Source organism: Lepidochelys kempii, chromosome 3, assembly GCF_965140285.1.
Source record: "Lepidochelys kempii isolate rLepKem1 chromosome 3, rLepKem1.hap1, whole genome shotgun sequence".
Taxonomy (NCBI): Eukaryota; Metazoa; Chordata; order Testudines; family Cheloniidae; genus Lepidochelys; species Lepidochelys kempii.
Window position 1 is genome coordinate 10,153,804 of NC_136382.1, and position 25,669 is coordinate 10,179,472.

Consider the following 25,669-nt stretch of genomic DNA (forward strand, 5'->3'; position numbering starts at 1 on the left):
ATGGGGACGAATGGTTATGAAAACCAATACCCCAGTAAAAGACAAAAGGTTCTCCTGATCCCAAAGGACCTAGCCCCAGACCCAGGTCAATATACAAGTCAGATCTTACCCACAAATCCCGCTGTTGCCAATCCTTTACAATCCAAAATCTAAAGGTTTATTCATAAAAAGAAAGAAATATAGATGAGAGCTAAAACTGGTTAAATGGAATCAATTACATACAGTAATGGCAAAGTTCTTGGTTCAGGCTTGTAGCGGTGATAGAATAAGCTGCAGGTTCAAATCAAGTCTCTGGAGCACATTCACAGCTGGGATGGGTCATTCAGTCCTTTGTTCAGAGCTTCAATGTAGCAAAGTTCCTCCAAAGGTAAGAAGCAGGACTGAAGACAAGATGGAGGAGATGCAGCTGCCTTTTATAGTCTCTTGACATGTGGCCTGTGCTTCCTTTGTTCCAAAAATAAGCTGCCCAGCACATTGCCTGAAAGCCTTAGAGTCCTCTCAGTAGGCATGTCCCTTCATGCCTTGCTGAGTCACAAGGTGTATCTGCCTTCTCTCAATGGGTCAATTGTATAGCTGATGGTCCTTAATGGGCCATCAAGCAGGCTAGGCAGTGCTGCTGCCAAACTGTCTGGGGTGTCAGCCAGAAGCATAGCACAAGTTTGAACTACAGACAGTATAGAGCCAATACTTATAACTTTAAATACAAAATTATACCTGCATACAGATAGCATAATCATAAACAGCAAATCATAACCTTCTCGTAGACACCTTACTTGACCTACTTTGTAAAAGATTTTGTGCAACTAGAGGACCTCGGTTGCAACAATGATCTATAAGGTTACAGTTCAGGTCAATAACATCACATAGGGATCATCTTTTTGTTCTGCGTTTGTACAGCGCCTGGCACAATGGGGCCCTGGTCCCTGGCTGGGCTCCTAGGCACTATGGTAACACATGTAATAAATAACAACAGCAGCAGCACTCAGTGTGACCACAAAGGCAATTCAACAAGAGGTGTGAGTGTGCACTGCAGAATCAGTAGGTGCAGAACCAGCCCTTGAGCCGTTATATGCGTCTGTCACAAAAATTCCCCTTCCCTCATGTAGCTGATTCAAGTGCATATCAACACCATCACAGTGTAAAATACCGGAGTGGGGTTATCCCAATAGGATCGTTGTCTGCTAAAAACATTTGTCAAACAGTTTCATTTGTTGTAAGCTTCCGGGCTGAGTGGCAGCCCTTCTTGTAAAACTCAGTATAATCCTTCAACCCTAGCTGTTATGTCCTGTAAAATGCAGCCACGTGGATCTAACACATCTTTCTAAACAACAGCCCTCAAGAAACAGTGGCTTCCCATCTTTCCCCCGTGACAAGGTTAAAGATGAACAGTGTGGGATAATATCAGTTTATTTTCCCCCCAAACAAACAAGGGTTGGTGCTAATCACCTCATCCTTTAAACAGCATGGTACCAAAATGGCATTCTGATTGCTACAAGAACCTGGTAGGGGTTACTTAGGAAATATTTTCATTTTGTTTCTTTCCAGGTTTGCCCGTTTCTCAGGCCATCTGTCTCCTAAAGGATAAACTCGTGGCGTGTGAGCCAAAGCTGAGCCCTTTCAAACCGTATGTCTTGTTTGAATACTTCTATAACACGCTCATCAGGCACTACGAGCTGTACCAGTTTGTGCTGTGTCGGGGGAGAGACGTTGAACAGGCGTCTGCCCACCTAGAAATCTGTGTGCCACCGCAGCCTCCGCCGCTGGTGGCAGGCGTTGATGCTGAAGTCTGGCGCTATCAGCAGCAGCTGGCTGCCCTCTCAGCCGCTGAGGTCCAAAACCGTACCAACGTGCTGCTCCTCCGAGAGATGCTACACCTGGAGAGGGAGCACATGTTGCAAAGAGCGGATGATGATCTGAAATCGCGAGCAGGGATCCTAGACAGACAGGTAACTCTGTAGTAGCTGTAGAGAAATGGGCACTTCATACTGAAAGGGATGCAGTGTGCTCCACACGCGAGGATACTACAAGTCAGGAGGCCTGGGTTCGGCTTCTGGCTCTGCCACTGATTCACTTTGTGACCTTGGGCATGTCACTTCCTCTTCTGTGGCCTCAATTGTCACCTGCCCCGGGGACAGTGTTCCCCAGAGACATGTCTGGGGTGGCCAGGAATCCGTGGCACATGCATGGAGGTTCTTCCTATTTATGATGATTCTTAGGTATTTTGACATGAGTTGGGAAGTTTTATTTCTAGCACTTTGCAAGTGACAGAGATGGGCGCAAACCAAAACCCCATCTCCAAACCCTCCTGAGCATGGGGGTTTTATAATCCAGACCTCTAATTTGGGGGAGTTCGGATTTGGCATGTGGATTCAATGTATCCGTTATAAAGGATGATTAGTGGAAGGCATCCAGATACCACACTGATGGGCAACCTTATAAAACCCTGCATAGATGTTATCCTCTTCATGCTTTAGTGCACGATGCCCCTTATTCTTGGCAGTCTCTTCTCGTGTTCCTGTCAACCTCTCCCTGGTCCTATCACAAGTATGTTACTGGATCTTAACAAAGAATAGTAACAGTTCCCCCTGGCCTGGAGGTGAGGTAAGAGCTGGAATCCCAAACGGTTACAGAGCGGATGGTTTGGGACTATGTCATGTAGAGTATTCCTGTTGGGCCTTGATACACCTACTGTCTACCCACATTGCATGCCTTTCCCCTGCAACCTGACGCGTAGCAGGAGCTGTTGGGATTGAGCAAGAGTTGAGTAATGCACTATGGGAAGTGGAGTTACCTCTACTCCTCTGAGTAGTTGACTCCTGCGCAAGAGGTGCTGGGCACGTGACTTGCTCCTGCAAAGTAACCCTGCCTATCCCAGTACAAGGTCAGGCTTCACTTAGAGTATGTCTAAACTGCAATGCAAGCCCAGGGTTAGCGGGACTTGAGTCAGTGGATCCTGGGTTAGAGAAATCAATGCTTGAGTGTCTCCACTGATTGTCAACCCTAGGTTAAGAATTTTCTAACTCACACTGAACCTGGGGCTCTGGTGTCTACACTGCAGCATGCAGCCCTGAGTCAAACCATCCATATCCCAGACTCCCTAGCATCCTCCCAAAATTTAGCCGCTCTAGCTCTTTGACCATGGTGCCACGTGATAAAAATTGGCAGTCCACCCTGCACTTTACAGAGAGCTTGAACAGCCTGCCAACACATACTGCCAAGCAGGCATTTTGGTCTGTGTGCTCCCACCCACCAGAGCCGGCAATGTGAAGAAGTCGTCTCGCTTGCGCTTTACTCCTGGCTCAGGAAACAGGCAGGGCTTCCATGAGATGCTGGTGGACGTTTTGGCAGAGTTTTCTGACCTACCGAAGGCACCTAACGGACCTTCTGATGGAGCAGGAGGAGAAGGAGAACACAGACATGGCTGACTTGCACTGGTGATGTTGCTCACCACACTCGGTAGAGACGCTCATGCTTCCTACATAGACTGGCACTTCTGGAGCAGGGCCACAAGCAGAGACTGGTGGGACTGTATTCTCTGGCAGACCTGGGATGACCAGTGGTGGGTCCAGAACTTTTGCATGAAGAAAGCTATCTTTTTGGAGCTTTATGAGTGGTTTGCCCCAACCCCCAGCATAAAGATACCCGCATGAGGGCAGCCTTGCCAGTTCAGAAGTGGGTCGCTATAACCATCTGGAAGCTGGCTACCCCTGACTGCTACCGGTCTGTGGCCAACCAGTTTGGTATTGGAAAGTCGACTGTAGGTAAAGCAGTGGTGGAAGTTTCTGAGGCAACCAGGGGTGTGGTTTACCCCAAGGTGGCCGGCATAAAAGATATTCCTGCAGCAACTGCTGGCTTTGAGAGAATAGGGTGTCCAAACCAGGACCACTGATGGGACACGTGCCCATCGTTTGCCCTCATCAAGGAGCACAGGAATACATAAACCTCAAAGGGTACTACTCCATTAGTAAGCAGGTCCTCATAGATGACAGCACTTGATTTATGAATGCTAACGTGGACTGCACTAGAAAAGTTCATGATACCAGGATTTCTTGCCAATAGGGAGTCAACATTCACGGACAAGCTGGGATGCTATTCCCGCCAAATGGCATTGTCAAAAACAACATTCCCATCCTTGTTCTGGGGGATCTTGCATACTCCGTTTTGCATTGGCTTATGAAACTTATCCTGGTATCAGAGGCTCTGGCAAAAGAAGATTTAATTATATGCTCAGCTGGTGTAGAATGGTTGTTGTCTGTGCATTTGGCAGACTGAAATCTCATTGGAGAGGTCTCCAGACCCATTTGAATGCCAGTGTCATCAATGCTGTGTGCATTACTGTGGCTTGCTGTGCTCTTCGCAATCTTTGTGAAGGCAGAGATGAGCCATGTGTTTACCTTTATTATTTGAAATATACATTGTCTGATGTGACGCAGTGATAGCCGTACGACTTCTTGATGAAAGAAAAGGCTTTATTTATAAACACATTGTCAAGGTTCCTCCCCCACTCTGAATTCTAGGGTACAGATGTGGGGACCTGCATGAAAACCTCCTAAGCTTACTTTTACCAGCTTAGGTTAAAACTTCCCCAAGGTACAAATTAATTTTATCTTTTGTCCTTGGAATAACCACTGCCACCACCAAACTCCAACTGGGTTTACTGGGAAACTTAGTTTGGACACATCTTTCCCCCCAAAATCCTCCCAACCCTTGCACCCCACTTCCTGGGAAAGGTTTGGTAAAAATCCTCACCAATTTGCATAGGTGACCACAGACCCAAACCCTTGGATCTGAGAACAATGAAAAAAGCATTCAGTTTTCTCACAAGAAGACTTTTAATAGAAATAGAAGTAAATAGGAGTAAAGGAATCACCCCTGTAAAATCAGGATGGTAGATACCTTACAGAGTAATTAGATTCAAAACATAGAGAATCCCTCTAGGCAAAACCTTAAGTTACAAAAAAGACACACAGACAGAAATAGTCATTCTATTCAGCACAATTCTTTTCTCAGCCATTTAAAGAAATCATAATCTAACGCATACCTAGCTAGATTACTTACTAAAAGTTCTAAGACTCCATTCCTGGTCTATCCCCGGCAAAGCAGCATACCGACAGACACAGACCCTTTGTTTCTCTCCCTCCTCCCAGCTTTTGAAAGTATCTTGTCTCCTCATTGGTCATTTTGGTCAGGTGCCGGCAAGGTTACTTTTAGCTTCTTAACCCTTTACAGGTGAGAGGATTTTTCCTCTGGCCAGGAGGGATTTTGAAGGGGTTTACCCTTCCCTTTATATTTATGACACACATATTAGAAGAGTACATTAATCCATTGCCAACACAGTGTTACAACAAACCTTTTTTTAAAATGTGCATGAACAAGTGCAAACAGTGAAACCATATATAAGATAGAAACCACTTACTGCTTCATGTCTCTCCTCTCCCCCTCCCGCCCTTGTCCTTTGCCTTCCTTCCATATTTGCTGCACCCTTGGCGCCAGGAAAATGGGGTGGAAGCATCCACATAAGAGGGGAGTCGATATGGAGAACTGCAGGGGGCAAAGTTGCTCTGCCCAGCCACTCATAGGGCCCGATTGCATGAGCCACGCAGCCATGGAGTTATCCAAGCTGTGTCTGGACTACAGCACAGGGCTCCGTGGTGGACACTTAGACCATGGTGTGTGTCATTTACTTCTGTACTGCAGAGCTTGTTTATACACAGCAGATGTATTCATCATAAGATCTTTTAATGCTCTGCCAGGTATGGCTAAAGTTAGCTTTAAATAAGGTAATGTTACACACAAAGCCACCTAATGGTAGAACAGCCTAATACAGTAGGCATTTGATTACATCTCCCCCTTTAAGTTCTACTTTCCTACCATTTACGATATTTACACTATCACTGGTTTCAGAGTAGCAGCCGTGTTAGTCTGTCTTTGCAAAAAGAAAAGGAGTACTTGTGGCACCTTAGAGACTAACCAATTGATTTGAGCATGAGCTTTCGTGAGCTACAGCTCACTTCATCGGATGCATGCCGTGTTTCCATACTCATGTTTCCACGGCATGCATCCGATGAAGTGAGCTGTAGCTCACGAAAGCTCATGCTCAAATCAATTGGTTAGTCTCTAAGGTGCCACAAGTCCTCCTTTTCTTTTTACACTATCACTGAAATTCAGTACATATCAGATTGTTAAGTGTCTCTGAATTGTACTGGTTTTCTAAGTACATGACCCAAACACATAACTTGGTCATCGGGCTGTCCATTAGGTGCAACAACTGGATGTTGTTGCTTTGGAATCCTTGAGTCTTCTTGTTCTGCATCTGCCATCTCTAGAGTTTGCTCTGTTGATTATTCTTCCTGAGGAACAAACTGTAGATTTCAATTGTTTATGCTGAACTTTCCACTGTCAGTCTCTATCACATATGATCTGGGAGCTAAATTATTTTTCTTTATGACAGCTGGAGTTGTCCATCTTTTTTCTCCATCCAGTTTGACATGAACATGGTTCTAGACTGGCAGTCCTCTGAGTGACATCTGTTGTAAAAATGTTCATAAGGTATTTTAGCCATTTTATCTGCTTTGGCTATTCTTCTCGTGTCTGGCCACTTTGGAGATAGGTTCTTTTCCAAAGTTGGAGCAGTAGTTCTGAGTTGTCATCCCATCAGGAATTGTGCTGGACTATATCCAGTAGCCACTATTTGTGTTGATTTGTAACTTAGAAGAACAAGGAATGGATCTTCCTGCTGTAGGATTTCTTGACTGTTTGTACAACCTCTAGCTTCTCCATTTGCTTGTGGATAATGTGGGATGCTAGTAATATGATCAAAATCATTTATTTGGAATGACAAATTCTGCTGCAGTGAATTATGATCCATTGTCCTTCACTTGTTGTTCTGGAATACCAAAGTGAGCAAAAATAGTTCACAACAACCAGGTAATGTTGCCCTCTGAATTTGTATAGATCTGCAGCTTGTATCTTCAAAGGTCTGTCTGGTAGAGGTGTTGTTATTAAAGGTACTTTGTGTTGTAGTTGATCTATTAGTTCTGCAATGTTCACATGCAGGTACCTTATTCTTTATGAGTAGCAGCCGTGTTAGTCTGTATTTGCAAAAAGAAAAGGAGGACTTGTGGCATCTTAGAGACTAACAAATTTATTTGAGCATAAGCTTTCGTGAGCTACAGCTCACTTCTTCGGATGCATTCATTGGACTGATACCCAGCCACCACACTCACTAGTTGGCCTGTTCATGGCATTTAGATAACCCTTGATGTCCTTCATGGATGAGGTTTAGGATTTCTCCTCTCATATCATTTGGAATTACAATGAAATTGCCTTTAATCATGAATCATTTGACTCACTTAATTGTCCATGCACTGCAAAGTAGTCTATTGTCACTTTCTTAGTGTCCTTTAGATACTTGGGCCAGCCAGCCCCGATGTAACTTAGAACTTCCTGAAGCTGCATGTCCATTGAGGTTGCTTTTTGTGGCTGGAGTCATCTCTTTTCTGACACTGGTCTGTATGTGTCCACATACACCTTTACATCACCTTCAAGCTCATGGGTAATTGACTGTGACGCTGGGCTCCATGACAGAGAGTCTGCTACTACCAGATTTTTCCCAGAAATGTATTTAGCAATTTGGTTTAAGTTGCCTTAACCTTATAGCAACAGACACTGGCATCTCAGCAGTGCTTGATCCAAGTCTTTTCTGATAATGAGGGTTGCAAGCAGTTTATGGTCTGTTATCAGTGTAAACAAATCCAGTCCACACAGATATCTGTTAAACTTTCCACCTGCCCCTACACTTGCCAGGCACTCCTTTTCAATCTGTGCATATCGTTTTTCTGCTTCTGTGACTGTTCGAGAGCAAAATGCATCTGGCTTCCACACAGAGTCATGCTGCTGGAACAATACACCACCTAGGTCATTGCTGCTTGTATCTGCACTGACCGGTGGTGGGCTTGTTCACATCATAGTGCTTGAGAACTGGAGCTGTTGAGATAATTTATTTTACCTTTTTTGAAAGCAATTTGTTGATTTGACTCCCATAGCCAAGATGTGTTGGACTTTACCAGTTTGTTCCATGGTTTCGTCACTGTAGAAAGGTCTTGTCGGTATTGACCAAGGTAATTTACCATCCGCAGTATATGTTTCAATTCTTGTACAGTAGTTGGTGCTTTCAATTCTCAAATTGCTTTTACTTTCTCATGGCTAGGAGTGATTCCCTCTTTGTTTATTGTCTGTCACAAAAACTTGATTTTGGGTAGGCAGAAAACACATTTTCCCTTGTTGAGCTGCAGACCAGACTGACTGATTAGGCTTAGGACTTCACTGAGGGTTTTGGTGTGTTCTTCCACTGAAGAGCCATATATCAGAATATCGTCCATGAAAACTACAGCTCCATTTGTGTTTGTTAACAGTTCTGGAATCTTTCTTTGGAAAATGTCAGGAGCACTGGTAATCCCAAAAGGTAATCTTCAAAAGCAGAATCTCCCAAAGGATGTGATAAGTGAAGTCGGTTTAGCACTTTCTTTGGCTAAAGGAATTGGCCAGAATCCACTCCAGGTATCTAGGTTGGAGAATACTGTAGCTCTTTTCACTTTGGGGAGGGAATCATCCAGTGTTGGGAGTCTAGATTTTTCTCTCACCGTTGTGCTTCATTAAGATCCACACAGGTTGATGTTTTCTTTTTAACTCTTACCATTGGGGCACACCATGCTGTTGGTTCAGAGATTTTCTTGATTATGCTAATCCTTTCCATTCTCTTAGACTCCCTTTCCACTGTATGAAGTAATGGGATAGGAATCCTCAGAGGTATATATACCCTATATGGTTCCGCATTGTCTCTTAAGGTTATTTGTACTGGACCTCCTCTCAAAAGTTCAATATCACCAAATATTGAAACCCTGTCCTCAAGCTTGTGCAGCCAACCTCAGCATTTCCTCTTGCCATAAGGCCCTGTCCAGAACTGTGACCATCAGTTCAACACAGAAACGCTTCTCCTTGGAATGGTCCATGAAGGTACATTGACACAGGCTTTTGATGAAGCGAGGGTGAGCTGTGGAGACCCAACAGCCTGTAGAGGTCGAGGGACCTAGAATAGGACAAGGCATAGCCGGTTATTTTCTCAAATAGTTCAGCACAGGAGCACAGAAAAAAACCCTTGTGGAATTTCAACGGCATAAAATGTTGCTGTTCCAAACTGAACTTCAGTATATTTTGAGAAGGATGCGGCAGACCACAGAAGAGCCCTGGACATCAAAGTGAAGAAGTGCAGAGACAATAGTGAATTAAAAAATACAATCTGCTTTTAAAAAAAAATTGCAGATCAACTTGGGTTTTGGGGGTGCTGTCAGAGGCTATGCTGCCAATGGCTTTTCTATCATTTCAGGCCTTCCACATTTTGGAGGCCATAACAGTTCTTGTGGTGCCTGATTGACAAAGGGAGATGTTATTCCAAGTTGCGGTGGGAAACCAGCAGCGTATGCAACTGAAGTATTCAAATCTGTAGTGACTGAACAGCACATCTATGAGTGGAGTGGGCTGGTAAGCTACTGAGGTGGCCTTGGAAAATACACCCTTCCCTGAAATTGGCTACCTATCCGGAGTTCCTGCTATAGGAAAAGTATGCAGCTTTCAGCACTGGTGATTGGGTCAGAATTCATGGGGGACTCAACAGGACACTGTGTTAGCTTCCACCTGGCTTATCTTGTTATGACTGCTTGCAAACACGCAGAGCTCCACCCCCCCAACCCCACCCCACCCAGTCATATTTGGGACAAATGATTCTGTCACCTATGGACTGCATGGACTACCTTTAACTGAAATTAACTGGACTTGTAAATGAGACCCATTTCCACAACCCACAGTTCACTGTTTCCAGGCAGTTTGTTACACCATAGAGTGGTTATAGAGGAGTGTACTTACAGGCTTAGAAACATAAGGTTATTATTTTTAAGAAACAAGAATGCCTGAGCAAAAGTCTGTGCCTTTCCAGTAAAAATTCACTCTCAAGGCGTTTTTATTGTTTGCATTTTCTGTCACCATTTTGAACTCCATGTGGGGTGAGACGTGAGGGGGATTCCAAGGTGCCGGCATACAATCCGACATTAGAGGATACACGCTGCTAGCCGGAGCATCTAATAACTTTCGCATTGGTTCATAGAACGGAAATCCCTCCCATTCCTATATTAATAAACTTAAAAATGGAGCCAGAAGCTTACTTGGCTCTGGGGCAGCTTCTGTGTCTACTGCCGGTTCCCCGGTGGGCTGTTCCTCGGGGGGAGGGACATTAGAAAGCCCCTCTGAGTACAGCCCCAGGATGTGCAACTGCTGCTCCTGCAGAAAAGCCTCCTCTGAGACCAGTTTCAGCAACAGAATCAATTTGCTGGCTTCACTCGGCGCCTGCTGCTGGCTCCCATCAGTCCCCAGGCTTACCTGTTCTGTTCATTCCCTTTGGGGCACCCGGCATTGGCCACCATCAGAAGACAGGATACTGAGCTAGATGGACCTTTGGTCTGACCCAGTATGGCCATTCTTATGTTCTTAGATTCCCTGCTCCAAAAACAGAGACATCGAGAAGCCAGGACTCATGGAAGACCAGAGCATGGTACAGGGGACTTTCTCCCAGCCTTTTTATTGTTAGTACTGTTATGAGCTGGGTGAAACCTTGTTATGGGCTGAGTTTTGTATGGAGATTTGTAGATGTGAGCTCACCTTTCAATTAACATAACTATAAATATAAGCCCCACCTATGGCAAAAGGTGTATGCCAACTCATGCAGGAGCTTTTGGCTGAGTATTGTTTTGGGTACTGTGTTAGAGTGACCAGACAGCAAGTATGAAAAATTGGGACACGGGGTGGGGGTAATAGGCACCTGTATAAAACAAAGCCCCAAATATCGGGACAGTGCCTATAAAATCAGGACATCTGGTCACCCTAGTGTGTGTGTGGAGAGAGAGATCACACAAGACACTGAGGCAGGCAAGAACAGAGAGAGAGAGAGAGAGAGAGCCTGAAGGAGCAGCTGTAAGTGTCTGGATGACTTTGGAAGAAACCTTTTGGGTTTGCGGGTCGGGGTGCAGACTGAAAAGCTTGGTGCTGTGAACAAAAGAAGCTGTTTCCTTTTATTTGATTCATTCTGCATTCAGAGCCACAGGACTCTTTGCATTCTTTGTAGATCAACAAGACTATCTCAGAGAAACACCTGATGATCATCAATTTCTACTCCCAACTGGAACACCCCCTGCACTCCAAACTTTGTCCAGCAGCTTGGGTCCAAAAGGGGCAGCCATGCTATTGACCCACTCGTTATTATTTTGTGGCATCCACAGCATGTTAGTCATTTCATACAAAACACACAAAGAGCAGGTCCCTGTCCCGGAAATCTTAAACTCTACAAGCCACCTTTCCCACTGCTGACTAATATGTCACTGCATGAGCTCCTTTGCAACTGTCAGTGGGAGTGCTCACAGAGTAAGATAATAACGTGAGTGAGGGTTTGAGAATGCAGCCCCAAAGGACGGACGTGACAGCCCAGCGAGGGTATAACATGCGCGATGACGGGACGTGGCAAAGAAGGACGTGAGTTACGGATGTGATGACACAGTTACTCAGCTGACAACACCATGTATGTCTTGGCAGGAGAAAAGAGGCTTTAATAAGGATGGGAATAATCTCACCTCGCTCTTGTATAGCACTTCGCCTCAGTGGCAGTCAGAGCACTTTACAAAGGAGGGCAGGGTCATTATCCCCAGTTTACAGATGGGGAAAGTGAGGTCACCCAGCAGGACAGTGGCAGAGCAGGGAATAGAAACCAGGGCACCTGACTTCCAGTGCAGTGCTCTGAAGAAGTAACAAGCGGGACTGGTCCAGTGAGCTCGGGAGGGCATTCTACACGTTGGGGCAATGGTAGGGTTTTCTTTTTTTAAATAAAGCACACAGCAAAGAAACGCAAAGGTAACAAAACGTATATTACCCTGATCCGCTCTGATGCAAAAGATTGAGATACCACTTGCTCTGGTGGCACTGACTCATATTCATGCAGATTGTTTTCCAGGCACTGCTGAGTGAATGAGGTCTGCACTTGAGGTGATGGAACTTGGGTTTGTTTATCTTCCAGTGACTTTGTCATCTCAGCATGGAGTGGTGCATCTCCCGGGTCTATGTCAGGCTGCCCTCAGCTCCCTACCTCAGTGACCTGTGTATTCACGGAAGGGAGAAAAGCCTTGGACCAAAGTCTGTGATCCGTACCCAGTGGGAGTTTTGCTTGAGTAAAGGCTGCAGAATTGGGCTCATTGTATTTAAACAAGCAGATCCTCTTCTCCTGCATTAACGATAACCCCTCACTAAACTAAATCCATTTGGAAAAAGCTAAAAGAAAAGTACATTTCACCACTGATGCTGCTTGTTCGCGTTTTACTGAGCTTGGACAGTGAATCTGGAGAGATCAGAGTCAACTCCCCTGTTTTCCTGCCCTCACACAATGCCCCTGTGTTAGAATGTCCCAACCCCACTTTTTAACCAAGCTTAACTGGTGGGTACTAAACTACGTGAGAGTGACCCTTTAATAGAGGCGATGGTCCTGAGGCTTTGTCCACAACTTTAATTCTTGATCCCACCCTGTATTCATCACATTCACGTCTTTTGGTGCAAGAGCATTCAGTTCCCACCCAAGCACTGAACTCCTGCTGATGTCAATGGGAGTCTTGGGTGTGCAAAAAAATGCAGAATTAGGTTCTTTATGGCTAGGGTATGTACTGGGCTGCCACTTCTCGTCTCATTCCATAACCAGCTGTGAAGAGTTTGTAACACTTAGGGGGGAAAGCACATTAACCCACCTCAGCTTGCACTTCAGGTTCTCAGCCCAGGAGCAAATCATTTTGGAAATTTAATTAAACTCTAACGAGGCACTTTTATTATTGGGCCATCTGTCTCGTGGAATTAATGTACAATAATGTGCAGGTGGCTAACTGCTCCGTTGGCAAGTTCAAGTAAAGCAGAAATGAGCTTCCCAAATCACCTTTTGAACTCATGCAAACACCAGAAAAAAGCAACAAGGCAGGTCTAACTGCTTCTTTAAGCACCGCAAGTCCCTTACATGGGTCAGTCCAAATATAGGACTGGAAACTCCCTCCACATTTTCCTCATGGCTCTCAGTGGGGTGGGGGTCTTGCTCCTCCTCTCTGAGGAATCAGCCGGGGTGAGGGGGAGTTGGTCCACAGATCTGATTAGATCTCAGGAGATCTGGTGGTCTGGGTCATCTGCATGGAGGCCTCTGTCATACTGACAATAAATGCAACACCCTGTCCTTCTGTGCTGTCTCCGAGCCCCTCCCCAACCTTCTTGGCAGCGTGGCTTCGATGAAGCAGTATGCCCATGTGTTTGCCCTCCCCTCCCCACCCTGGGGTTTCAGAGTGTAGAGGGAAACCTGCCTTCAGAGTCATCTGTGACACATGCAGAGAATTTCTGCAGTGGTAAGTGGAGGGTGCTGCTCTGGAGAATGGCCACCTCCCAGGCATGCCCAGGCCCGCACCTTCTCCAGCAGCAGATCCAAAGCCTCACCGAGCTGCCTAGAAGAGCTTTCCACCAGGCTGGGGAAAGGGTAATGCTGCTACACAGGAGGCACCTCACCACCTTTTCTGCTCCCCCTGCCCCCTCCTTCATTCATTGCCAGCTTGGCCCAGGATCAGTTCAAAGGGAATGGCCCCTTTGTAATGTAATACAGGTAGTAAAAAGAGAGATGAAATGAACCACTGCCCTCCTCCTCTTCCGTTTGCTCTTCAGATTTTGGAGACCCTAGTGAAAGAAGTGATCGGGATCCAGATCCAAGCTCTCCATGAGATCCTGCAGACTGAGATCCAGACCACCTTCGAGATCCTGGAGCTGAGACTCCAGAAGAGGGCCCTGATCCTGAGCCCTCCTAGCCCCTATCCCCCACCTCCCTCTCTTGAAGAACGAGCAAAGAAGTCACCCAAAGCTCAGCAGCAGAAAACAAAGAAGAAGTGAGGGATGCAGGTTGGTGTAGCACTTGGCAGAAATCCCTGACTGACCTGTAATAACCGTGGATTGTGCTTTTCAGTCCTGAAGACCATATCACCTGCCCTGGGTTTTAAACGCTCGATCCATAGCTTGATGCTGGTCTGTTAGTTCACCTTTCCCTGGCTGGAATGGGTCAGTGGGACTGATGAGCTATTAATATGGAATGAGCATAGCTTTGGGAGCTACAACTTTATTGTCCTCTTAACAGCTTCCTGGTGCAACGTTGGCCCTCTGAATTTGGCAATAAAGACCAAGAGACCCGTCTAACAACTGTATGGCCTGACTCTCCTTGACATTATTCCGCTGACTTCCCTGAGGCATGGGAATCGGGCAATCTGGGGGTCATCTAGTGCCTCTGGTTGGGCCTGGCTGCATGACCTTGCATGAGTCACTCACTATTGCTATGCCTCACCTTACCCATTTGTAAAAGAGGGTTGATAAGGATCATAATAATACCCACTCGCTAGGGGTGACATGAGACCTAGTGCAGGAACTCTGAGACCCTCACACGAAAGGTGAGCAAAGTATTAGTATTCCTCACTCCCGTCAATTGTTTAATCTCTAGAAGCCTCAGGGCTGTTAAACTCTGCCCTCTAGGGGTGCATGACGGGTCCTTGTCCATGACTCAGTATGGGTGTTTTTGTCCATTTCATGAAACCTGATGAAAGGCCCCGGTGTATGAATACTCCTATATTCAAAACGGCCACTGTCCCCAATTACTGTCAACGGGACTAAAGCCAGCAAAAGGGCACTGTTTACCTACAGCCTATCTGCACACGCAGGCAGCCCTTAATAGAGCTGGCTGCCATCTCCCACTGTTTTCAGTGAGATTGAAGCCAGGCCCGGAGAAGATGGCTGCCACACTCTGGTTCAGGGGCCTGGACAGGACACAGGGAGTGTGAGAAACAGTAGAGATGCTGTGAAAGGGGGATGAGACAGTGAGGGGGAGCAGGAGGCAGATTTAGAGGCTGCAGGAGGATGTGGGGACAGCAGGGAGTCTGAGGGGTGCAGGAAGATGTGGGAGGGAAGGAGGGAGGTGGAGGCATCTACAGGAGGATGGGGGGGCAGGAGGGAGGCTGAGGGGGGGCAGGAGAATGTGGGAGGGAAGGAGGGAGGTGGAGGCACCTACAGAGGGATGGGGGGCAGGAGGGAGGCTGAGGGGTGCAGGGGAATGTGGGAGGCTGAGGGCTTGCAGAAGACAGTGATGGGCTGGGAGAAGAGGGGATGGAATGGCCGCTCCCGCAGCCTGGGGGTTGTGGTGGGGAAGGAGAGTCCCCTCCAAGCAGCCAGGGGAAGGCAGCATTGACAACTCTCCTGAACTGATCGCAGGTCACAGGATTTTGGCGCCTACAGGAGGAGCTGTCGTGATGACACCAGAGGGGCTGGGCACGTGGCCAGAGCTCTGTGCGACTGCAACAGCCTCAGGGCTGAGGACACAGACCTGCCCTGCCGCTGAGCCCTGCCTTCATGTATGTCCCTAGAGCAGAGGGAGGGTCCTGGGGCTGCGGGAGGCAGGGGACGAGGGGGAAGTTGGGGCTACTGGGTCCCAAGCAGAGACGTTCTGGGGCAGCAGGAGGGAGAGACGTGTTGTTGCAGGCTCAAGACAGGAATAAGAAACGCATGGCAGTTCCCATTCTCAGGGGTGAGGCGAGGGTAAGTGGAGACTCCATCTGAGCAGCCAGGGAGAGGTGAGGATTTTTGAGTGCCATTAAACATCCCCTCAGTTTTCACTTAAAATGCTGCCACTGTGGCACTGCAGTGAGTCGGTGCGGACACCCAGGGGCGGGGTGCTCCTGTCGCTGTAGGTAACCCACCTCCACAAGCAGTGGCAGCCAGGTTGACGGAAGAATTCTTCTGGCGACCTAGCGCTGTCTGCATGGGGACCTGGGTTGGTTTAACTAGGCCACTCGGGGTGCGTGTGAAGTTTTCACACCCCGACCAACATACTTAAACTGACCGAATTTTCTAGTGCAGACCAGGCCTGCCTTTGCAACGATCACAGAGACTTTGGCAGAGGAACAGAGGGGAGTCAACAGACAGATTAAAAACCATGGTTTGACTTTTTAAGAAAAATCTCGTGATTTGAGGGTCAATCTCATGATGTTGGAGGGGCTGACTCGGGATTTTTTGCTCTCACGCGGTTGGCAATACTTATGACTGGGACCCGGAGGTGCTACAGACATACAAAGAGCACAGAACTCAGCCACGGGGACATGTGGACTCTGGTAGCTGCGAGACACCTTTGTGCCTCCCTGAGTCTGGGCCGCTGGAGAGGCCTCTGGTGTGACTTAGAAACCTCTGGGGGCCTGTCTACATTACAGCAGCCGTCCTGGACTGAAGCACTGCCCAGAACCTGCGTAGTGATGCATGCTGCAGCCCCAGCACACCCCCAGGTCACATCCCGGCCTGTCCCCTACTCCTGCCCTTGCAAGGCAGGACCCAGGAAGCAGCCTTATCGCTGTCTTTCACGGTGCCTGTGGGTATGTCTCTACACTGCAATAAAAGACCCACAGTGACTGGCCTGGGTTAGCTGACTCAGTCTTATGGGGTTTGATCTGCAGGGCTATAAAACTGCAGTGCAGATTTCAGGCTCAGGCTGAGGGCCAGGCTCTGAGACCCCTTGGGGAGGGTCTCAGAGCCCGGGCTCCATTTTATAGACGGGGAGGTGAGTCACAGAGGGTATGTCTACACTGCAGCTGGGAGTGAGCCTCTCAGCCTCACTGGACAGACTCGCGCGAGTGCCATTCAAGCTTTGGCTGAAACATTCCAAAAAATTCAGACTGTGGCAGATACCCAGTATGGGAAAGTTCAGGCCAAATGGTTAAAGTTTTGCAAAATTATCAGCAATTGAAAATAGGGTCTTATAATGGAAAATGTCAGGTAACCTTCATAATAGGTGGTGTCATAGGCGCTGACTCCATGCGTGCTCTGGGGCTGGAGGACCCACGGGAAAAAAATAGTGGGAACTTGGCACCCGCTGGCAGGCCCTGCGAATCAGCTCCTCCCCCTCCCCCATGCCTCCCACCCACCGCTGATCAGCTGTCTGTCCAGGCAGGCAGGAGGCGCTGGGGGATGAGGGGGAGGAGCAAGGGCAGGAAGAGGCGGAGCGAAGGTGGGACATGCTCAGGGGAGGGGGTGGAACGGGGCGGGAAGAGTGGAGCGGGGTGGAAAGAGGTGAGGTGGAGGCGGAGCGCAGGCAGGAAGAGGCGGCGGGGCCTTGGGGGAAGGGGCAGAGTGGGGGCAGGGCCTGGGGCCGTGTGGGGATTGAGCACCCCCGGGGAAATGAGAAAGTCGGCACCTGTGGGTGGCGCTACCAGTGCCACCTATAATTATATCTCTGAGTATAATGTTATAATTTCCTATTTTCCCACATTTTATGTTTAGTTCTTTAAGTTTTGCCTGGACTTGTTTCCTGGCTTTCTGATGTTTTTAATCCCTCTGCACCCCACACCACCCAGCTTAGTTATTGATACGTATTTATAGCCCCTAAGTATTAGCTTAATGCTTTGTTGTCACTGAATAACAATAATACTTCCCCCTTTGACAGCACCTTTCATCCAAGAATCTCTAAGTGCTTTAAGAATATTACTTAAACGAATGAACGAATCAAACCTCCCAGGATCTCAGTGAGGCAGACATCATGCTACGCCGCATACGTGGGGTGAACCGAGGCATGGAGACACGCCCTTTGTCACCCAGGCAGTAAGTGGCGGAGCTGGGATTCCTGACTCTTGCTGTAAGCTGTAGGCCAAACGTCTTCCATTGTTCATTTGGATAAAATGTTCTACTGTCAATCAGTACCAGAAACAAATCTGAACTCCACACAGTGGAAGGGATTGGCCATTATCTTTGAAAACTCATGGTGATCAGGGGAAGTCCTGGACGACTGCAAAAAGGCTAACGTAGTGCCCATCTTTAAAAAAGGGAAGAAGGAGGATCCTGGGAACAACACGCCAGTCAGCCTCACCTCAGTCCCTGGAAAAATCATGGAGCAGTTTCCTCAAGGAATCAATTCTAAAGCACTTAGAGGAGAGGAAAGTGATCAGGAACAGTCAGCATGGATTCACCAAGGCCAAGTCATGCCTGACTAATCTAATTGCCTTCTATGACGAGATAACTGGTTCTGTGGATGAAGGGAAAGCAGTAGACGTGTTGTTCCTTGACTTTAGCAAAGCTTTTGACATGGTCTCCCACAGTATTCTTGCCAGCAAGTTAAAGAAGTATGGGCTGGATGAATGGAGGATAGAAAGTTGGCTAGATTGTCGGGCTCAACGGGTAGTGATCAATGGCTCCATGTCTAGTTGGCAGCCGGTATCAAGTGGAGTGCCCCAAGGGTCAGTCCTGGGGCCGGTTTTGTTCAATATCTTCATAAATGATCTGGAGGATGGGGTGGATTGCACCCTCAGCAAGTTTGCAGATGACACTAAACTGGGAGGAGAGGTAGATACGCTGGTGGGTAGGGATAGGATACAGAGGGACCTAGACAAATTGGAGGATTGGGCCAAAAGAAATCTGATGAGGTTCAACAAGGACAAGTGCACTTAGGACGGAAGAATCCAATGAACCGCTACAGACTAGGGACCGAATGGCTCGGCAGCAGTTCTGCAGAAAAGGACCTAGCGGTTACAGTGTATGAGAAGGTGGATATGAGTCAACAGTGTGCCCTTGTTGCCAAGAAGGCCAATGGCATTTTGGGATGTATAAGTAGGGGCATTGCCAGCAGATCGAGGGATGTGATCGTTCCCCTCTATTCAACACTGGAGAGGCCTCATCTGGAGTACTGTGTCCAGTTTTGGGCCCCACACTACAAGAAGGATGTGGAAAAATTGGAAAGAGTCCAGCGGAGGGCAACAAAAATGATTAGGGGACTGGAACACATGAGTTATGAGGAGAGGTTGAGGGAACTGGGGATGTTTAGTCTACGGAAGAGAAGAATGAGGGGGGATTTGATAGCTGCTTTCAACTACCTGAAAGGGGGTTCCAAAAAGGATGGCTCTAGACTGTTCTCAGTGGTAGCAGATGACGGAACGAGGAGTAATGGTCTCAAGTTGCAGTGGGGGAGGTTTAGGATGGATATTAGGAAAAACTTTTTCACTAGGAGGGTGGTGAAGCCCTGGAATGGGTTACCTAGGGAGGTGGTGGAATCTCCATCCTTGGAGGTTTTTAAGGTCAGGCTTGACAAAGCCCTGGCTGGGATGACTTAATTGGGGATCGGTCCTGCTTTGAGCAGGGGTTGGACTAGATGACCTCCTGAGGTCCCTTCCAACCCTGATATTCTATGATTTCTATGATTTCATGGCGCTTCTCGGCAGACAAGCCATCTGCATTGTAACAGCCACTGTTCAGCTGGCACTGTACGACAGCCAAGAAAAGAAGGATCTAGCAGGCTATGGAGATCAAATGTCTCTTCTTCCCAAGAGCTGGTCCCTCCAGATATGGGCTTCGGGACATTAGGGGCCCGATCCAAAGCCTGCTGCAGTCAGTGAGACTCTCTGCATTGGTCTCAATGGGTTTTGGATCAGGATGTAAGGGGAAGCTTGTCTTGCTACTGCCCAAATTGTACCTGAGCTGTGGCTAGCACGAGGACTTCCCTCCGCAGGACTGTAAATCTAGCGCTTTTCATTTGCAGGAAATTCACAGGAAAACAGTAACCACATTTTTTAAGATCTCAGAGCAGGAAGATGGGAGCGAAAAACAGATTTTAGGGCCAGGCCCGTTAAGAAGGGAGGCGTTGCCAAGCTGCTCTCCAGGGGGCCTTGCCAGCCCTGGATGGGTTCTCTCAACAGCCAGCTAGGCAGCCAGACAAGCCAGAATCTGCCATCCCCGTTGCTGTTTGGTCTCAGACACGTTTCTGGTCAGCAGCCTCCCCCGCTGCCTGGGATCCTAGGGAAGGAGCGGACAGAAATCTGACTAACCCTGTCACGTGAGCAGGTTTCCTTCCTGAGCGCACAGAATGCTTCTGATGTTTTGTTAGCTCTGAAGCTCTTGGGGCTGAGTGACATGGCAGGCGCACGGGCGCCTGCGAACGAGAGCAAACAACAACGGGTCAGGGCTGCGCTGGGCCCGGGAGCGTCTCTCCGAGGTGGCGGCTGGGCCGTGCTGGCGGAAGAGCGTGTGGCATGCGTGGGTGAATGGGCTGCAGGCAGTTCAAAGCTCCGTCCGGATGCTTTTAGAACCCCGATCCTTCACCGCAACACTGTGTCCAGCAGCTTGACTGTGGTTCGGCTGCATGTCGCCTGCCACACAGGCCTCCCAAATCCACAGAACTCCCCCACGCCCGGGATGGTGTCCATGGAGATCCCCCCAAGCTGTGAAGGAGGATGGAGAATGCTGTGGAGCTGCCCCTTTCCCTCTCCCTTATTTCAAGGCCATTTCATCTCCTTTCTTCCAGCTCCTCTCTGTGCCCCACAAGGGCGGGGGACCTCTGGCCCCCCAGGTAAGGATAAGAACATAAGAACGGCCATACTGGGTCAGACCAAAGGTCCATCTAGCCCAGTGTCCTGTCTTCCGACAGTGGCCAGCACCAGATACCCCAGAGGGAGTGAACAGAACAGGTTATCATCCAGTGATCCATCTTCTGTCACTCATTCCCAGCTTCTGGCAAACAGAGGCTAGGGACACCATCCCTGCCCATGCCATTGATGGACCCTATCCTCCATGAATTTATCTAGTTCTTTTTTGAACCTCGTTATGATCTTGGCCTTCACAACATCCTCTGGCAAGGAGTTCCACAGATTGACTGTGTGTTGTGTGAAGAAATACATCCTTTTATTTGTTTTAAACCTGCTGCCTATTAATTTCATTTGCTGACCCCTAGTTCTTGTGTTATGAGAAGTAGTAAACAACACTTCCTTATCTACTTTCTCTACACCAGTTATGATTTTATAGACCTCAATCATATCCCCCCTTAGCTGTTTCTTTTCCAAGCTGAAAAGTCCCAGGCTTATTAATCTCTCCTCATACGGAAGTCGTTCCATACCGCTAATCATTTTTGTTGCCCTTTTCTGAACCTTTTCCAATTCCAATATATCTTTTTTGAAATGAGGCGACCACATCTCTTCATACAGTATTCAAGATATGGGCCCACCATGGATTTATATAGAGGCAACATGATATTTTCTATCCTATTATCTATCTCTTTCTTAATTATTCCCGGCATTCTGTTGGCTTTTTTGACTGCCGCTGCACACTGAGTGGATGATTTCAGAGAACTCTCCACAATGACTCCAAGATCTCTTTCTTGAGTGGTCACAGCTAATTTAGACCCCATCATTTTATATGTAGAGTTGGGATTATTCTTTCCAATGTGCATTACTTTGCATTTATCAACATTAAATTTCATCGGCCATGTTGTTGCCCAGTCACCGAGTTTTGCGAGATCCTTTTGTAGCTCTTCGCAGTCTGTCCGGGTCTGAACTATCTTTAGGTGTGTTGAAATGTTCCACCTCTCCACCAAAGACAGGCTTCCCGGATCATTGTTCTGATCTTACAGCTTCCAGGTGCAGCGCTACGCAACTGAAAATGCTTAGGGTGAAATCCAGGCTCCGCTCAAGTCCACGGCAATGCTCCCACTGACTCCAGCGGGGCCCGGATTTCACCCTATCGGCGCTCGCGGCATGGGCCAACGCAGGAGCCTGGGTTCCACCCTCAGCTCTGCAATGACTTGGTTACGTGACCTTGGCTACGCCGCCTGTGAGGTAGGGTTAAGGAGACTGCTCGCCTCTGCCAAGCACGCCAAGATCCGGATTGGAAGCCTGAAGGACTGTCACCATAAAGGACTTTGCCACACGTGCTGCTTTATCGACGACACTGTGGCCCTTCACCGCGTATACGCTACCTACTGGGAAGAAAGTCATTTACCGTCCCTCTGGGAAGGGCGGAAGTGTCATTCTGCTTTTCACAGCACTGTCTTGTTCTGGAGCCCAGCCCTCAAGCGTCAAAGAGAGAGAGAGGCGGCACAAAAGGCTCAATTACAAATAAAAAAGAGGTCCCAGCGTGGGCTCGTGTTTACAGATTTCTAGAGAAATTGTGGCATTTGCCTACTGTGTTGGGTGCCATTCCTTTTCCACCCACCAGCTGGCTTCCCCTGCTTAATACCTCCCAGAAAGATGTTCCCCACTCACAATCCCTCCACAATGCTTCTGTCACTCACTCTCATCTCACTTATTAGTTAGGGAGATCCTTTATCTCAGAGATGGGCCTGAAGACAATTTCCAGCCCTGGATGTGGGTTGGGATCAGCGTTCGCAGCCTAAGCCTCTCTCTGCGACAGAATCTGAACTCCAAATGCAAACGCTGCAGTAGCTGGGAAAGTTCCCATTGGCATCTGGGTTTCACACCCGTGAGTTCAGGAGTGATCAGATTGGGGTGTTTGTTTCACACTCTCCGTTAACATGGGGTCAATCCAGAGTAACTCAACTGATTTCAGTGAAGTTACTCCAGTTTTATACCAGAGTAACTGAGTGCAGAGTCCAGCCCATTGCATTCAGATCCAGACTCCTGTTCTGCCCGACCTCTGCTTCATAACAGACATGAGGGAGGGGGCCCACCGTTTGCACGTTTCAAGGAGCGCCTCTGTCCTTTGCTCTAAGGCCTTTCCCCCATTGGCAGCCAGCTCCTGCTTTGTGTCTTTGGGCCTGTTTTCATTTTCCCAGCGTTTTGACCGGGGGAGGTGAAAGGGAGCTAGCGAGGGAAAACTTGGGAGCTGCAGAATTGTATGGAGGGAGAAGTTATTTTTTTCTTGACATAAACAGCCAGGCTTTCCCTCGGCCCTTTACTTGAATCGTGAAGTAGGACCCGGACTCATAACATCCGGCAGGAGGGGCCGGCGTTATCAGGCAGGAAACACTCAGCTCTGGACACATCCTCCCCGCACTCCCTGCAGCTCTCATTGGCAGCGCTTAGCAGGAAAAGACTCAGCAGCTTGTCTCATTCCCTCCTCTTAATCAAGGGAGGGCCTGAGCCTGCTGTCCTAACTCAGGGGGAAAACTCTTATTGACCAGAATGGGAGAGCTCCTGGAGCAAGGGCTTGCTGGGCTGGTATGGGACAGGGAGATGTGGCCCCACAAACAGGAGCAAGAGAAGATCTTCATGTTACACGCCTTATTCCCCCTACAAAATTCCGCTCTGAGTGAAAGGAGAAAACAATCCCACTTCATTGTATTCACAGCATTCACCCAGTCCAATAAAGCAGGGCCCTTGGCTGGGAATCAGAAGATCAGGGGTCTCCACCACTGACTCACGGTGCAGCCTTAGGCAAATCCCTTCATCTCTCTATGCCTCTGTTTCCACACCTGTAATATAGGGACAATGATATCCCCCACTCTCTTGCAAAGCACTCGGAGATCTAAGGACCCTGGGCGGGATTGTACGCGGGGCAGCTAACCCAGTCCGCCAACCATGCAGCTGCAGCTAAACTGCTATTTTTAGCACAGGTAAGTCTACTTCAGCTGGGAATTGCACCTCCAACTCCCGTGTAGACGTGCCCATAGTAAAAGACAATCCCTGACCCAAAGAGCTTAGTGTAAGGGTATGTCTACACTACGGAGATTGTACTGGAACAGCTATGTCGCTGCAGCCCCGCAGTGTAGACGCAGCCTGCACCAACAGACGGGGAGCACCGCTACCCCAAATGAAGTTAGCCCTGTTGACAGAAGCAGTCTCCTATCAACCTAGTTGCATCTACGTGGCGGGAGGGGGGTGTCAGCATAGCTGTGCCAGTCAGGGGGTTGGGTTTTTTTCGTACCCCTGACCAACAAACTTGTTCAGTGTAGACCAGGCTTCAATAGATAACACAGACAAAGGGATCATTCTTATCCCCATTTTATAGACGGGGGAAACTGAGGCACAGAGAGGTGAAGTAACTTGCCCGGGGTCACCCAGAGAGTCCGTGGCAGCACTGGGATATGTACCCAGGTCTCCTTGACCACGAGACCACCCTTCCTTTCCAAATCCTAGAACTGCTCCGATGAGAGCCTCTCCCACCCTTGGGGACATTGCCTAGGCTTGACTGATTTTGCTATCCACGCTGCTGTTGCCTCTTACAAATCCTTCTCCTCCTGTGACGAGCAACAGGCGAGCAACAGGCAACCCCACATATGGTGCTTCCGAACTGTGGGGCCCCCTTTAGGATCTCGTCTCCTTGGGGAGGGACTGTGCCATGTCCAGCAGTAAACACACAGGATGCAAGAGAGCGAGGTCATTCCATACCTGCTGGGCCCACTGGCAGCAGTCAATAAATGACAGTAACATAGCTAGGTTGACTCTCACTCAACCTTTTCTCCTCTGACATCTCGGGCAGAATGAGATCTGGACAGATGTCAATCAAAGAGGCACTGAAAAGGGTTGGCGGCCCCTCCTTGCCCATAGTAGCTGAGTTAGGACAGATTCAGCTTCAGCAATTCTGGCCTCAGTGACTGAGAAGAATCACCACCTGTTCTGTGGATTTAAAGGAAATCGGTTCTCCTGGGAGGCCAGGCACATGACACACGCTAACTCCCAGACGGACTGAATTCCAGGGCTATCCGGGAAGGGTGAGGTCATGATTGCTCACAATTACTCACATTGCAACTTGCACAACAAAAATATTGACTGCAGCTTGAATGTCATATGGAAAACTGCTGCCCTGCTGGTTCAAACTGTGCGTGGGCTTTGAGACCCGTGGATTCGGCCTAAGGCGATAGGTGACTTTTTCAATTCTCCGCCTCCGCCCTCCCATCCCTGCCTTGGATCTATGTCAAAAACACCAGTAGAGATTGGGTTTGAATTACCCCGGGCACATTTTCATTTTCACTCCCCGCCCTGTCTTACCTGGAGGAGACGACCGACGCATCTTAGGAGAAGGAGATGGAGAATCGTCGCCAGCCTGGTGCAAAGACGAGACCTCACTCTGGGTCGTTCTGGGGAGAGTGGCCAACTGCTGCAGGGGAAGGACAGACCTGCTTAGGGTATCGACGTGGAACAAGCTGCTTTCTGAGATGGCCATGTCACAAAAGCCACCACCACAATAGGCTCGTACTGGGGTCTTGTTGGTATTTGCAGCAGATAGGCCAATGACTGAGTGGACCTAGTGATGGCAGTATGTTCCTTACCACTTGCGATGGCTATTTATTTATTTTCCAGTCACCCCCATCTGAGATTGGAGCCCTACTCTGCCACGTGCTGAACGTACACATAGTGAGCGATCGAGAGTCCCTGCCCCAAAGAGGGGAAATGGTTCCTGCAGGTCTGATTTGAGAAACGTTGTTGGAGGACTGAATGGGAGGCTACCACTTGCTCATGCCCTGTTTGGCAAGTAAATAGGGGACTGTGCCCTCAGGGGTGCCATTCTGGCACCATGAAAGCCCTGGATCTAAAAATAAATTCCCAAGAGAGCTGATTTTGCAGAGTTAGCTACATAGGATGAAAACAGAGAACTCAGTTTTGCTGTGGCTATTAAGACGTTGTCAGGAGATAGGCTGATGGCACTGATCACGAATTTCTCCACTACTGAAACCACCCAAGTGACCAGGTTCTGATCCAGAAGCAGATTTTCCCAAAGTATGGGTGTGCCTAATGGGCTAGTTTTGTCTATTCTAGAGCCAGACCCATTGTTCGAATTCAGATCCAAGTTCCCCCAGCAGCAAGGTTTTTGATTC

At 48.3% G+C, this 25,669-nt stretch overlaps 1 protein-coding gene across 1 annotated transcript in view; it reads left to right on the forward strand.

Annotated features, from left to right (window-relative positions):
* Positions 1 to 14,001, forward strand: part of C3H8orf74 (chromosome 3 C8orf74 homolog) — a 34,560-nt gene extending 20,559 nt beyond the window's left edge. The window contains exons 3-4 of the mRNA XM_073335345.1: positions 1,546 to 1,946; positions 13,780 to 14,001. Coding sequence (XP_073191446.1) covers positions 1,546 to 1,946; positions 13,780 to 14,001 — 623 coding nt within the window. The remainder of the gene's footprint in view (positions 1 to 1,545; positions 1,947 to 13,779) is intronic.
* Positions 14,002 to 25,669: the final 11,668 nt, after the last annotated feature.